We start from the raw sequence: 13,805 nt of genomic DNA on the forward strand, positions 1-13,805 counted from the left end.
GTGTGTGTGTGTGTGTGTGTGTGTGTGTGTGTGTGTGTGTGTGTGTGTAATATATAGTCTTTTGTCTGGTGAAAAAAATTTCCCTGGAACCTAACCCCCCCATTTACATTAATTCTTATGAGGAAATTGGATTTGCTTAACATCATTTCGCTTACAGTCACATTTTCCAGGAACATAACTACAACATTAAGCGAGGAGTTTACTCTATAGCTAGATCTAATAGTTGATTTGAAATTTTGGAACTTTACCTTCTGGCTGTGTTTTGTTACTGCTGACCCTCTGGCAGCAATAAATTGATTTGCTTGAGTAAATCATGTCTAAGCTTATGAGACAAATCAGACAGTTAAGTGTCCTGATATTATTATCCTCCATCTTAATTTTTCATGTATTGAAGTGCAAAATTCAAAGACTCAGGGACAGGTTTATGGACATTAATGCACTCAGTGTGCATTATGTACTAAAAACTAGAAACTCATAAACTTTGAGGGGCATCAAAACTGTGACTGTATTGTTTTCTCTTAATTCTCTTTTACTGTAGCTTTAATCAGCTTGATATTTGATTCTGGAAATTCTGCTAGAAGTGTAACGATTAATATATTGCCAAGTTTCTCTAAAAATTCAAAATCTGTGCTGAGTCTGAATTTATTTGCCCATAATAATACTGTCCCTGGCTGACATAAATATACCATTGTTGTTAGCAATGGATCCAGAGATGTATGGTGGTAGACAACATCACTTGCCAAAATGAAATCATAATGGTGAGTTGATTTAGGGAAGTCTTCATTGAGGTCTTCTCCCCACACCAGCTTCCTCACTTCAGGTTGGTGTATATTCATGTTTTGTGTATTTCTTGAAATATTCAATTTGAGATTTTCAAGTACTTCAGGCAAATCAGTAGCTGTAACATAAGCTCCTAAAGAGAATGTTTAAATGATTAGTGTATATATTTTTTCTATAAACCTTCCTGTTTTTCCCCTAATTATCAATTTTGAATATGTTGTTAACTCTCTGGTCATCATTCAGTCAATAAATAGACCACCGCCCACCCATTTCCTGGATTGGGGTAACTACCCATAAAGGACTGTTATTTTGGGGCATGTCTCCACTGCCCCAAGTGCTCCATGTGGATGCTACAGGTGCAAATTAAAAGGCTCCTGTTAATATAATCCTCTTCAAACTGGGGACCTTTTAGTCTGCACCCACAGCATCCACACGGGGGCGTTAAGGTGTAGCACTTTGGTGCGCACTTCTGTTTGTGCTCCTGTAGTCCAAACTATGGGGCAGTGTAGACAAGCCCGACAGAATTTTGAGAGCCAAAGTCATAAATGCTAGTTAAGTTTGAATTTTAGTTATAATTTCACTGACTACAATGTCAAAGAATTGTTTAGCTGTCACCTCACAATTGATATATTTGAAGGTGAAGAGGTGGAATTATTGGAATTTAATCAGAATTTACCAACCTAGTATACTAGCCACAATGGATACCAGTCCTGTTCCAGCACCAATTTCAAGTACCTTTTTGTCTTTTAGGTTGATCTCTTGTTGATTTGATTCCAGGTACTGAGATAAAGCCAATGCCTAAGAACAGTTAAAATATATCCATAAAAAGCATTAATTTGCTAATGGCCATGCAGCAGTTCATTAAATCATTGAAAACATTTTTCTAATAAGTTTACTTCTAGACTGAACATATTCAAGTATATAGCACAAAAGCAAATTAGGAAAAAGGAACAAGATTAGTCCTCTTTTTTTTTTTTAAACAAAAAACACCCACATTATTAGGCAAGTAAAAACAAACAGCTTCTTTTTATATGGGTTTCCCTAGAAATACACACATCTATACGGCACTCAGTTTTGTTGCTTTCTACTGACTTCTAAGTTACTGTAGGAACTGAGCATAATCAGTCTGGAGAAGGAGAGATTTTATTACAAAGTCACCGTCACTCTAGATATTCAGATCTAAACTTGACTCCCATCTATTAGTCATAGTGCAGGCATGATGAAATAATTCCAACCACTTTATAGAGAGGGAAAAGACAAATGGTACCTTTCAGTTCAAGTGACAGAGTTCTGTCATGGAACCATACCAGTAAAACAGTCGACAATTGGTTGCCTTCTTAGCAATCACAGCAGAGGTCAAAGAGCAGATAGGCTTGGTGACTGAACTACCTCTTTGTTTCCTCCATCACAACCCCGTATTACATCTCATCTAATCACACAGTTTTGTAACATGATGCCGAGGCATTGATTACCAACTCATCATGGGTGAGTGCCGCTAATGAATCACCAGCACTGTTTGTGCAGTACCTATGTTTTCTTTGGAGTTCTCCCATCCATGTACTGACACACTCTATGCATCCGAAGAAGTGAGGTTTTTACCCACGAAAGCTTATGCCCAAATAAATCTGTTAGTCTTTAAGGTGCCACCGGACTCCTTGTTGTTTCTCTAAACTCAAAAACAATCCTAAAAATAAACTGAGAAGGTAAGTGTCATTCTCACAACACCAAAGATAACTTTATTTTCTGACTTGAAAGATGACTCTCACATGCAGCTTGTCAACAGGTTGAATCCCCTTGCCTATGACTTTCTACGCCCAAAACCCAGACTCTATAAACCTGGCAGACTCTGTGATGAAAGGTATATCCTCGTCAAAAAAGGTCCTGGGGAGTCAAGATGCTCTTATCGCTCCAGACTGTTTCCTGAAAGCATAGACTTATGATCTGGGGAAAGAATTCTATAGTGTAAGGTTAGGAGCATTGAGCCTATCATGCTACAACCACTTATGACCCAATATTCTCACTGGTCTTCAAACTCATCTCTTTTTAAGTTCATCAAGTCCCTGCTTCGTCTGCACCGAAGCTTGCTTTTCCAGTAGCTAGCTGTGAAAGAAATTAGATGAGTTGCCAAAATAGCTATTTTTTCCCTTCAAGAATGTTTCTGCCTTTCCTATGATAAAGTATAAACACCCCCTTTTTCTGTATTTTAGAACACTTTCACAAGTCCTAAGAGAGTCTTGCACTTTTTTCCCAAACCACAAAAGAAGGGAAAAATCCTGTGGCATAAAATAAATCTTGACTTCCCTCCAGTCCTCTGTCTCAAACAAACTGAGCAAGTTAGAAAGTTCTCAGCAGTTGCTTGCCTTCCAATAAAATTGTGAAGGAGCCAAGTTCTCTAAATCTTCCATAGCATAGTGGATCAAATGCTGCATGAGGGGAACACAAGTGGTGCTGATTGGACAGTACCTGTGAGCAATGAGACACACTTCCTGGTTCCCAGGTAATATCCTGGGTAGAAAGGGTTTTGTCTACATACATACAGTCAGTTAAATAGACCTTCAAGCCTCCACACTTGCTCATTTTGGGATGAGATTGCTCTACTCTGCTCTAAATAAATTTCCATTCCCTATAAAATGCTGCATGCTGGATCTTTTCAATATTATTTTCTTCTGTTCTCACGTGTGTCTTGCCGGATGCTTACATCCCCACAGTGACTGACTGGAGTTATTGAGAGAACACAACACTTCTTCCCAATTTTCCTTTCTTTGATTTAATATCTGCACCCATACTCATTTATATGCTCAACCAATAGCAACGGCTATTTCCTGCACTCTTCAAAGGGAGAGGGGTACACAGTTTTATAGAGGACTTAAAGTTCAATCATTTGTTCCCATTTCACACCTTTGGAAGCTGCTCTTCTGGCCCAAAGTGGCAGTAGGAGGGGCATAAGCCAGAGTTCCTTGTTAAAGTCGTTAACTACCTTCATTCTGCACTGTGATAGAAGCCTGACAGTAAGTGAGCAATGGGGATGTTCATCAAAGACCATTATTTTCATTTCACTTCAGCTCCAATGTTCCATTTGTTCACATTTATTTTATAATTTAGAGTTTAACTTGCTACTTGATTACAGTACATAGGTAAAACTTACACCGGGCCATACTATAGCTCCGAAGTGGTCTAATGATTCTTGAATAGTGATCTGGTGGTCTGCATAACAATAATGCTCCTTGTCAAAATAGGGAGAAACTGTAGGAATCCACTTCTGCAGTATTTTAAGAATTCTTGGTGATTCTGCGGGAGAAAAGATCATATCTGTATTATTTGTTAGATAGGAGCATATACGTGCGTTTTGTTGCATGACTGGGAAAAGAAAATGTACAAGACTTATCTGCAGTCAAGACAATGAGTCTGCAGCCTTTTCTAAAAAAGTTGCTAGTGAGCTGATCATGCGCACCATGATTCACTGGGTTGCCAGACCTGGATCCCAAATGTGGGTGGTCCTGCTGTCAATCAAAGTGAAGGAGAAAACCTTTCCCGTGAGTCATGGAGCAACATAGGTTGCTTCGTGAGGAATTTTAGGACACTCTTTTGGCATACATTTTTCTGTCACCAGGTTGAGACTTAGGTATACCAGGTCAGGGGTTGCAAGTCATGATAATACCATATCTAAATGAAGCCATTTGGAGATTTTTAGGTTGCTAGTGTAACTGCACAGTTGTGGACAGGGTAGCCGGCTAGCATTGATTCTGGCAGAAGTACACTGGGTTCTTAAACCACAGATAGTTTGGACCTCTATTTTTGTATCTTCCAAAAGTCAGCATTGCCAGTAGTACAGTGTTCCCTGACATCAGGTGTTGCATTGTTTCAACTAGGGATGCAGAGGACAGTGTCATCTTCTGAATCTGAAACACTGCATTTTCCTATCTTAACCCAGCGGTTCCATCATGTCCTATTTGATCTGTCAAGCTCGCAGCCCAGCATAGAATAGCTGCAGAGTATTGCTGTGTTAAAGTGCCTTTCCTTCTAATGTCATCCTTAACAATACTGAAAAATGAGCAGCTCTACCTCTGATGATACTGGAATGTGACAAGAACAAACATCTTGTCATCCTAAGACAAAAAGCAGAAAACTATAGTGCAGGATTCATAGATTCCAAGGCCAGAAGGGACCGTTGTGATCATGTAGTCTAATCTCCTGTATCACACAGGCCATAGAACTTCCCCAAAATAATTCCTACAGCATATCTTTTGGGAAAACATCCAATCTTATAAATTGCCAGTGATGGAGATTCCACCACAACCCTTGGTAAATTGATCCAGTGATTAATTACTCTCACTGTTAAAAAATTATGACTCATTTCCAGTCTGAATTTGTCTAGCTTCAGCTTGCAGCCATTGGATCATGTTATAACAGGGGTGGGCAAACTATGGCCTGCGGGCCAGATCTGGCCGGTCAGCTGTTTTTTAATCCTGTTCTCAAGCTCCTGCTGGGGAGCGGGGTCTGGGGCTTGCCCTACTCCGACACTCCAGCCAGGGAGCAGGGTCAGGGGCCGCTCCACACAGCTGCCGGAAGCAGCGACATGGCCCCTCCAGCTCCTATGTGTAGGGGCAGCCAGGGGGCTCTACTCTGCGCGCTGTCCCCACCCCAAGTGCAGCCTCTGCAGCTTCCATTGGCCGGGAACCGCAGCCAATGGGAGCTACAGGGGCAGTGTCTGCGGACGGGGCAGTGTGCAAAGCCGCCTGGCTGTGCCTCCGCATAGGAGCCGGAGGAGGAACATGCCACTGCTTCCAGGAGCCGCTTGAGGTAAGCGCTGCCCGGAGCCTGCACCCCTGAGTCTCTCCCTGCACCTCTGCCCCAGCCCTGATCCCCCTCCTGCCCTCCAAACCCCTTGGTCCCAGCCCGGAGCACCCTCCTACACTCCAAACCCCTCATCTCCAGCCCCACCCCAGAGCCTGCACCCCTACCCCAGCCCGGAGCCCCCTCCTGCACTCTGAATTCCTCATTTCTGGCCCCACCCTGGAGCCTGCAGCCCCAGCCAGAGCCCGCACCTCAACCCCAATTTTGTGAGCATTCATGGTCCACCATACAACTTCTATTCCCAGATGTGGCCCTCGGGCCAAAAAGTTTGCCCACCCCAGTGTTAACCTTTCTCTGCTAGATGGAAGAGCCCATTATTAAATATTTGTTCCCCATATAAGTACTTAGTGACTAATCAAGTCAGCCCTTAACCTTCTCTTCATCAAGCTAAATAGATTGAACTCTTTGAGCCTCTTACTATATGTCATGTTTTCTAATCCTTTTAATCATTCCCACGGCTATTCTCTGAACCTTGTCCAATTTATCCATATCATCTTGGATTGTGGGCACCAGAAACTGGACACACTATTCCAGCAACAGTCGCACCAGTGCCAGATAAAGAGATAAAATAACCTCTCTACTCCTCGTGATTCCCTTGTTTATGCATCCAAGAATCACACGAATGCTTTTGGCCACAGTGTCACACTGGGAGCTAATGTTCAGCTGATTTTCTACCACTACTCCCAAATCTTTTTCAGAGTCCCTGTTTCCCAGGATGAAGCCCCCCATCCTGTAGGTATGGCTGACAATCTCTGTTCCTATTTGTCCCATTTAGCCGTATTAAAATGCATATAGTTTTAATACGGCTTGTTCCCAGCTTACCAAGCAATCCAGATGGCTCCGTATCAGGGACCTGTCCTCTTCATGATTTACCACTCCCCCTATTTTTGTCATATGCAAACTTTATGAGTGATTACTTTGTTTTCTTCCAGGACATTGATAAAAATGTTAAATAGTGTAATGCCAAGAACTATCACACATTCAAGAAAACTGTCTGGAACAGAAGTAGACTGTCGTGTTTTCTTCCGCAAAACACAGAGCAAAATATTCCTATTTTCCAGTGGTCAGTTTCAAATGTTGCAATTTATACTTTACTTTGTGTTTTTAGCTAGTCCCAGTTTTGGGAATGGTAAAAAAAAAAAAAAAAAAAAAAGGTTCAAGGGCCATCTAGGCTGTGGGCCAGGTTTTTAAAAGAGCTCAGCAGGCAAGAGCTCCCATTGTTCTTAGTGATCATCCAGCCACTTCAGTGAGATGCCTAAATAAGAGCAGAGCTCTTTTCAAAATCTGCCTCGGGTGTGTGCTGAGCCCTGCTATACATCTGGCCCTGTAAGGGAAAAAAATGACATTTAAGAAACAAGTAAAAAACTGAAGTGAGAGTAATCCTGTCCAGAATGAAAATGGGCTATTTGGGTGACTTTTTGGATTTGTGTACCTAGGAAAATCCAATATTCTACAACTTGCTGGCATGCCATAGTTTTTATTATTAAGTAGCAACCTGAATTGGATTCTGCTGTTGCTGGACAATAGTCAGGGCAATTAGACCCATCCTGACATTCAGACTGCTGTTCATTAAGCTCCTTCTCTTTGCTTGGGCAGTCCATTGCTCTTTGAATTTCGTTGGGGTGTGGCAGGTGCTGTGTGGAGATCATAGCAGGAATGCTGAAGGAGGAAAAACAAAAAATTGTAAAGTAACAAGGTACTATGTTCACTACATAACTTAGCTATGCAGCTCCCTTCAATTGAAGGATCCCAAAGTGCTTTACCAATCCTATATCTGGCATACACACACACACTGAAGAATCTTTGCTAACCGTGGGAATTTAAGCAGGTAGAATGCAATAACCAGAGGTCAGATCTGGCCAGATACAAGGGCTAACATTCCTATTCCTGTGAAAAATGCCATGAGAACTCTCAATGATCTCACAGACTGGGCTTCTATTTTAACTCTTCTGTGGTAGCACTTTTGTGTCTTGTAGCAGAGAGGGGAAGTGGTTTTGTACTGATTCGGAAGGAGGAGTGCTATCAAGTGAATCACTTCCTGCAGAACCTCAGTTTTCCTTGGAGATCTCCCATCCATCCAGCTACTAATTAGGTCTGAGCCTGCACCACTTACAAGTTCTACTGTAATATGATCACAATCAGAGGTGGCATGATGCAAACTTTGCCATGATTACATTGCTGCAGGTTAGAAGCTTTCCTTTCTGCGTGTGTGTGTGTGTGTAGCCACATTCTTAGCAGCCTCAGTCCACTCTGAAAGTATCCTGACCTCTCCAGTACAGTAATAAGTCCACTGTAATCTCTCTCGCTTCGGAAAACTGCCCTTTCATTGAACAGGAGCTCCAATTTCAAAAATGGTCTTGTCACATGTCCATAGCCAGAATAAGACCAATATTTTCTGTAGTTACATTTGCTGAAATAGAAATAATCACATCTCAGCTGATTGCTACAGAGACCACGAAGCAGTATTAGCCTTCATGTTGCACAATTGACTAGGTGTGTAATTTGGAGGGAGGAGGGATACAACTTGCCTCCCCCAGAAGCATAAGCTAAGTGGCCACTACTGCTGGAAGCAACAAATTTGCAGGCCCAGCGTTCTGATTAGTATGGCAAGTCCAGTGTTCCTACCAATTGCATGTTGAATTCAACAAGCAACTACATTTGTATATACTTTATTTGGTGGTGCTTTGGAACATAAAATCTACTGCACCTAAATGAAAGCGTGATCCTACTGAAGCCAATGGAAATTTTATCAGTGACTTCAGTGGGAGAAGGTGCAAGATATGAGAGCACAAAAACCAAGCAGGCCTGGTGGGATAGTCATCTAAACATGGGTATGTGTATAATTAATTATGTGCTTAAATTCATCAGTGTACAGTAAAACTTGGCAGCATTGCTATACATATATCTTTGCTGTATTCATTCATTGCCTAAATGTTACTGCAACAGGCCAAAATTCCAGTTTGATGATGTATCACCAGTGAAAAATCATACAATAACGAATACAGTCCTAGTAAACATCTATGTCGATCAAATCTTTAGATACTGTAGCTAGTAACTCATTGTAAGAGCGACTTAAATTGCAATTCTCAGTCTGAGTAATAAGATTTTATATCATTTTGTCTGCAAAGTTTAAAAAGAAAAAAGCCACCAAATGTACTTCCATAAATTATGGTGATGATGTTTTATGTACTAAAAAGAGTGTTTAATTATTTTTAACTTGGTACAGACTACACCAAGGATTTGGTTTTATAATTTTCAGAGATGCAGGTATTTTAGTAGCATAGGCTTAATAATGCCACAATAATTATATTTAAAAAGCTACACTATTCCAAAATTGTGCCTGAGACTTTAAACACGAGGCAGACAGAATGCACATCCTAGTTGTAGAAAGCGTAAGTCTCAGCTCATTTGCAAATACATGGTAGCGTGTTCCTGTTAAATACCTTGTATGCCATGTGGCCGCTTTGGGAGATTTTCAGAATTTTGTGCATGTTAAATCCCAACCTTAGTGTTGCATTAATGTAGATTGTGTATTTACGTTCCTTGCCTTGAATGTGCTCCCTTTTTTTTTTTTTAACACAAAAGGAGTAAGTCAAGAATAGAAGAGGCACCAGTGTCTTTTCCTAATTCGGAAATCATTAGCGCTTTTAAGTTTGCCTCTATTTGATACTGTGTGTTTGAACTGAAAGACTGAAGAGATGACTTGCATTAGTGACATGCATAATACATGTATTTGAATGTGCAGTTTAATGTTCACATTTAAATACATGCGGCTTCTTGGTGCAAATTCCCCAACATCCAGTAGTAGAGCTGGTCAAAAAAAGTCCCGTGGGAAATTCTGAGAGTTTGAAATTTTGTTTCTTCCTGAATCAAAATGAAAAGTTGAAACCTGAGAATTTTTCACTAAATAAAATATCCAGAAATATTTCATTTCAGCTGTGTCATTTTGATTTTCATCATGCTATAAATTATAATATAACAGATGTCAATAAAGTTGAAATGAAACATTGATAATTTCATGTCAAAAATTTTGCTGAAATTGAGATGTTCCTGTAAAATGTTCTGATTTCATTGAATCCGCACTTTCAGATGGAAAACAGTTGCATCCACAAATTTTTGACCAGCTCTACACATTGCTATCTGTTTCTGGATTTCTTTGCAAAGTGATCAGATAGGCAAATGCTAAATTCAAGTCTTGTAGATCTGAAGTGTTTAAAAGTCTTTTTAATTATCATTGAGTCAATTTACAACAATTACGGTTGGAATTGTGAGATTTCAGGCTAGAGTATAATTATTCTGGTGGAAAGAAGTCGTCTTCTATGGAGTTATAATGGAAGTACCTGCTTGACCATGTTTAGCATCACTACCATGACTGTAAAATATTGAAGAAGCTACCAGGGGGATATTCGTGAGGTGGATAAATCTTAAGGTAACAGTTTGTTCTCAGTAGAAATCATTTTTGCCTGTCAATCTTTCATTTAAAAGTCCTGTTGTTAACAAAATGTCCCGTTGTTAACAAAATGAAAATACAAATAAGATGATTATGTAGATGAAGGAGCAACATGGCGTTGACCAGTGTTCAGTTGTGAACACAACCCTTCCCAGATTTTTTTTTAATCTGAAACTTTTGTGCATCAATCTGTACGCTAGCATGTTTTAGGACTGCATTTCATCAGTCAAAACCCACTGCCAGTTGCACTTGCAGAAATGCAGTTGGATTATTATATATTATTCCTTGAAAATTTAGCTCTTTCTGTTAGGACTTCACATACCAAACACGGGTAAAAACATTAGTTGTTAAATGCCCATGCAATTAAATCAAGCTCTCTTGCATTAAATAATAAATAATGTTCTTAGAGAGAGAAATCTAGTCCCAAATAAATCCTGGGAGACTTTACTTTTATGATAGACCTCCTGGCGGATACTTGAGTATATTGGGGGGGAAAACATAGCTGGAAAATAACTTGCCATCATTACTGACGCAGTGATCTCATTGAAACAATGCTACATTTGTCAGTAATTCAGAAAACTTAATTCTTTTGACCAATGATAACGTCAGACAATTCCAAATTTTAAAAGGCATTAAATAAATAAATGTAACACATTCCTTGTTAGTTGCTATCATAGGAGTATTTAGATACATTCCAAACAATGTTAGTTGAAGAATAGTTGTATCATTACCTTCTTTAGCAGAGTGAGTTTGAAGTTTCCTGTGCATCTTCCCAGACCACCCTAAAGATTTTTATACAGACATGCACCTGGGAGGATTAATTCTCTGTTCACAAAGTCCAGCCAGTAGGAGTGCAGTCTATTTAGGGTAGCATTACCAAACAGCACTCTAAGAACTTACTGTGTTACACTAAATTTTTTCACATATGCAGAACAAAATAAAAACCTCTATTAACTTCGGGAGTTCCTAAAATGTACACATGTCAAAAACTGAATCAATCTCTTCAAATTCTGCCGATGCCTTTCTTATGGTTTTTAATTTTTAGAAGTTTGAAACTATTCCAAGTCTTAACATTGTCTACGGCCGTCCTGACCCAAACAGCCTAACATGGTCTATCTGGTACACAAATAACATGTGCAGCCATTTGGCAGCAGACCAAACAGAGAGAGAGAAGGTCACATGGCACAGAAGATCCTGCTTCCAGGAAAAGGTTAAGTCTTAGGGCCCCTCTTAGAAGATATTATAGCTGGGGGAGTTGTAGGGCTTACCCCCCACTTTTTCTGGGAGCCAGGAGGTGAAGGGTTGAGGAAATCTGGCAGCTCTATAGATAGAATGTTAGCCTTCTGGCAGACCCCTTTAACTAGCCTATAGATGCTGTAGGATGTGTATAATTCTCTATTAAAGGGACAGTGCAAACTTGAAAACCACATTAGTCTGATCTAGCACCTAATCTACCCTTAAGATGACTATACATGAAGGAAATTAGCAAAAATAGATATTGCCTTCTGTTTACTTTGAGAATGTGAGTACTCCATATATACTGCCAGTTTCACTGTTGAAAAGACCCTTTTAAAAATTGAACAGGGACCAGACAACACTTTATAAAAGGAACTTTAGAGGACTTCTTTCCCCCAAATTCACGACAGTATAAAGAGTGCATAACTGGATGCTTTTGAAATTAGAGGGATAACAAAGAGAGGAAACAATGAGGAGTCCTTGTGGCACCTTAGAGACTAACACATTTATTTGGGCATAAGCTTCCGTGAGCTAAAACCCACTTCATCAGCTGCATGGAGGACTCCTCGTTGTTTTTGCTGATACAGACTAACCCGGCTATCACTCTAAAAGATAGGAAACATAGACTTAAAAAGTTCAACTCCAATGTATAAACATTCACATCTCTGAATGTGTAGCAACATTTTGACTTTATTCGGTACTGCTCCTTTAAAGAATTTGGAAATAAGAGTATATCCCTCTTCTTCTTCTTTTATCACCATCCCTTTTTTACTTTTAACTTATCATGCATTTCACATATTAACCAGTAGGTGACCTCAGTATTCACACCAACTATTAAGTGTATCAATGGAGAGACAAGGCGTGTGAGGGAATATCTTTTATTGGACCAACTTCTGTTGATTAGAGGGCGAAGCCTCTGAGCTGCACAGAGCTCCGATTCAGGTCCAGGAAAGATACTCCGCATACCACAGCAAAAGGCAAGCTGGAACAGACTGTTTAGCATAGGTGGTTAGCACATATTGTAAGGGACCATTCAAGGTAGAGTGGCCAGATCAGAAGAAGAGCTCTGTGTGACTCGAAAGTTTGTCTCTCTCACCCACAAAAGTTGGTTTAATGAAAGATATTACCTCACCCACATTCTCGCTAATAACCTGCACCTACACTGCATACAAGTATATCAGCTGTGATACTAAATGATTTCTCTCTCAAAAAAGAGGCAGCAGTATACATTTAAGAGGAGGATGTATGGACTATTTCTAAGACACTTGGGAGCAGATATTAAAACATCAGTATATTGATCGAGTTTCCACTGTCTGTCTTAAAAGCTGCTGCATCTTTATCCAAACTATTTACAGACCACCTGACTTTAGGTAAGTTTGGTCATGTCACAAATAAGCTGTTCCAGGGCCACTTCAGTAGTCATAACTAGAGAGCAGGCTATGGCAGGCTCACTGCTGGACTAGTCATTCTCAGACTTAAACACTATTTCTTTTTTAAATGATTTTTAAAATAGGAAACAGAGAGATCTGTTAGACTGGAATTTTGTTCAGATTTGTAGGCTCTGCCCATCAGTGTTGTATCTGGATGCCTAGAATTGACTCCGAAGGGAAGGGGTGGAAGCTCACTCATTTGGGGTTATATTCAAGTACATGAAATCACAAGGTAACGTTTTGGGGAACATTCCTGCATTGGCAAAAGGACAGGCCATCTATCATAGGGGTTACTATTGTAACTTCCAAAGTGAAGGGGTTTTCTGTAATGAGCTCCCTATTATTTACAAAGGTAGCACTCCAGCCAATCTCAGCTGGGGGTTTATGCATCAGAAAAGTAGGCCGATTCGAAGCTGCTTAGGGCTTTGTAGCTTAAAAGAAAGGCATTAATTGGAGTTGGGGGAGGAGATTACTGTAACTCCTAGTACTGTTAGTATTATTCACCAATTAAATTCCGACAATGTGCTTGGTGCTGTACGTGATTTACCTAGCCTATGATTAAGAAAATAAAATGAGCTGAGCTGAATCAATCCATGTGTGAATGGCACAACCAATGTAAGAACTGAGTGAAAAATGAATTACAAGTTTATTCAAATTTGGCTTCTTTCTTGGCATGTGGTTGTGATCTTCTCAAATTTAGTCATTGTTCAAATGTATTTGCCTCATACATCCTGCAAGTAATTCTTGTTCTGTAGCCGATCCACAAGCACTTATCTGCAAATAACTCAGTAGCTGAGTTCTTCTGACTGGGCATGTCATTCCACTGGGATGAAATTCACCCTTAGGCAGACAGCCCAAGTCCCACTTAAGCAGGGCTGAAATAGTGCCATATCCCTTGTTCATAGGCCCTCTGGAGAGGGTTGGAGTTCACCCATCAACTGAATTTCAGTTCTCTGAGCGTAATTCTTAAAATCAGGTTGCCTGGGCAAGTATTTGCAGTTATGATCTCAACATTCCATTCTACAAATATTCAATGTTCTTTTAAGAACTGCTAT

The 13,805-nt window shown here is 40.1% G+C and overlaps 1 protein-coding gene across 1 annotated transcript; it reads right to left on the reverse strand.

Moving 5' to 3' along the window:
* Positions 1 to 125: 125 nt before the first annotated feature.
* On the reverse strand, positions 126 to 11,159 carry METTL21C (methyltransferase like 21C). Its single transcript, XM_024194173.3, has 5 exons — positions 10,816 to 11,159; positions 7,130 to 7,293; positions 3,926 to 4,068; positions 1,461 to 1,578; positions 126 to 913 (listed from the first exon to the last, which is right to left on the reverse strand). Exons 2-5 carry the CDS (start codon positions 7,281 to 7,283, stop codon positions 519 to 521), a joined length of 810 nt encoding a protein of 269 aa, XP_024049941.1. The 5' UTR covers positions 7,284 to 7,293; positions 10,816 to 11,159; the 3' UTR covers positions 126 to 518.
* Positions 11,160 to 13,805: the final 2,646 nt, after the last annotated feature.

Source organism: Terrapene carolina, unplaced genomic scaffold, assembly GCF_002925995.2.
Source record: "Terrapene carolina triunguis isolate 2854851 unplaced genomic scaffold, T_m_triunguis-2.0 Scaffold21, whole genome shotgun sequence".
In the NCBI taxonomy this organism is placed as follows: domain Eukaryota; kingdom Metazoa; phylum Chordata; order Testudines; family Emydidae; genus Terrapene; species Terrapene triunguis.

Excerpts from the sequence above, each read along its gene's own strand:
- METTL21C (XM_024194173.3), bottom strand. The coding sequence starts at position 7,283 with ATGATCTCCACACAGCACCTGCCACACCCCAACGAAATTCAAAGAGCA. Across the intron at positions 1,579-3,925 it reads GAGCTATAGTATGGCCCGGT|GCATTGGCTTTATCTCAGTA; the intron begins GTAAGTTTTACC and ends AACTGTTCTTAG. Across the intron at positions 914-1,460 it reads CATTGTGGCTAGTATACTAG|GAGCTTATGTTACAGCTACT; the intron begins GTTGGTAAATTC and ends CATTCTCTTTAG.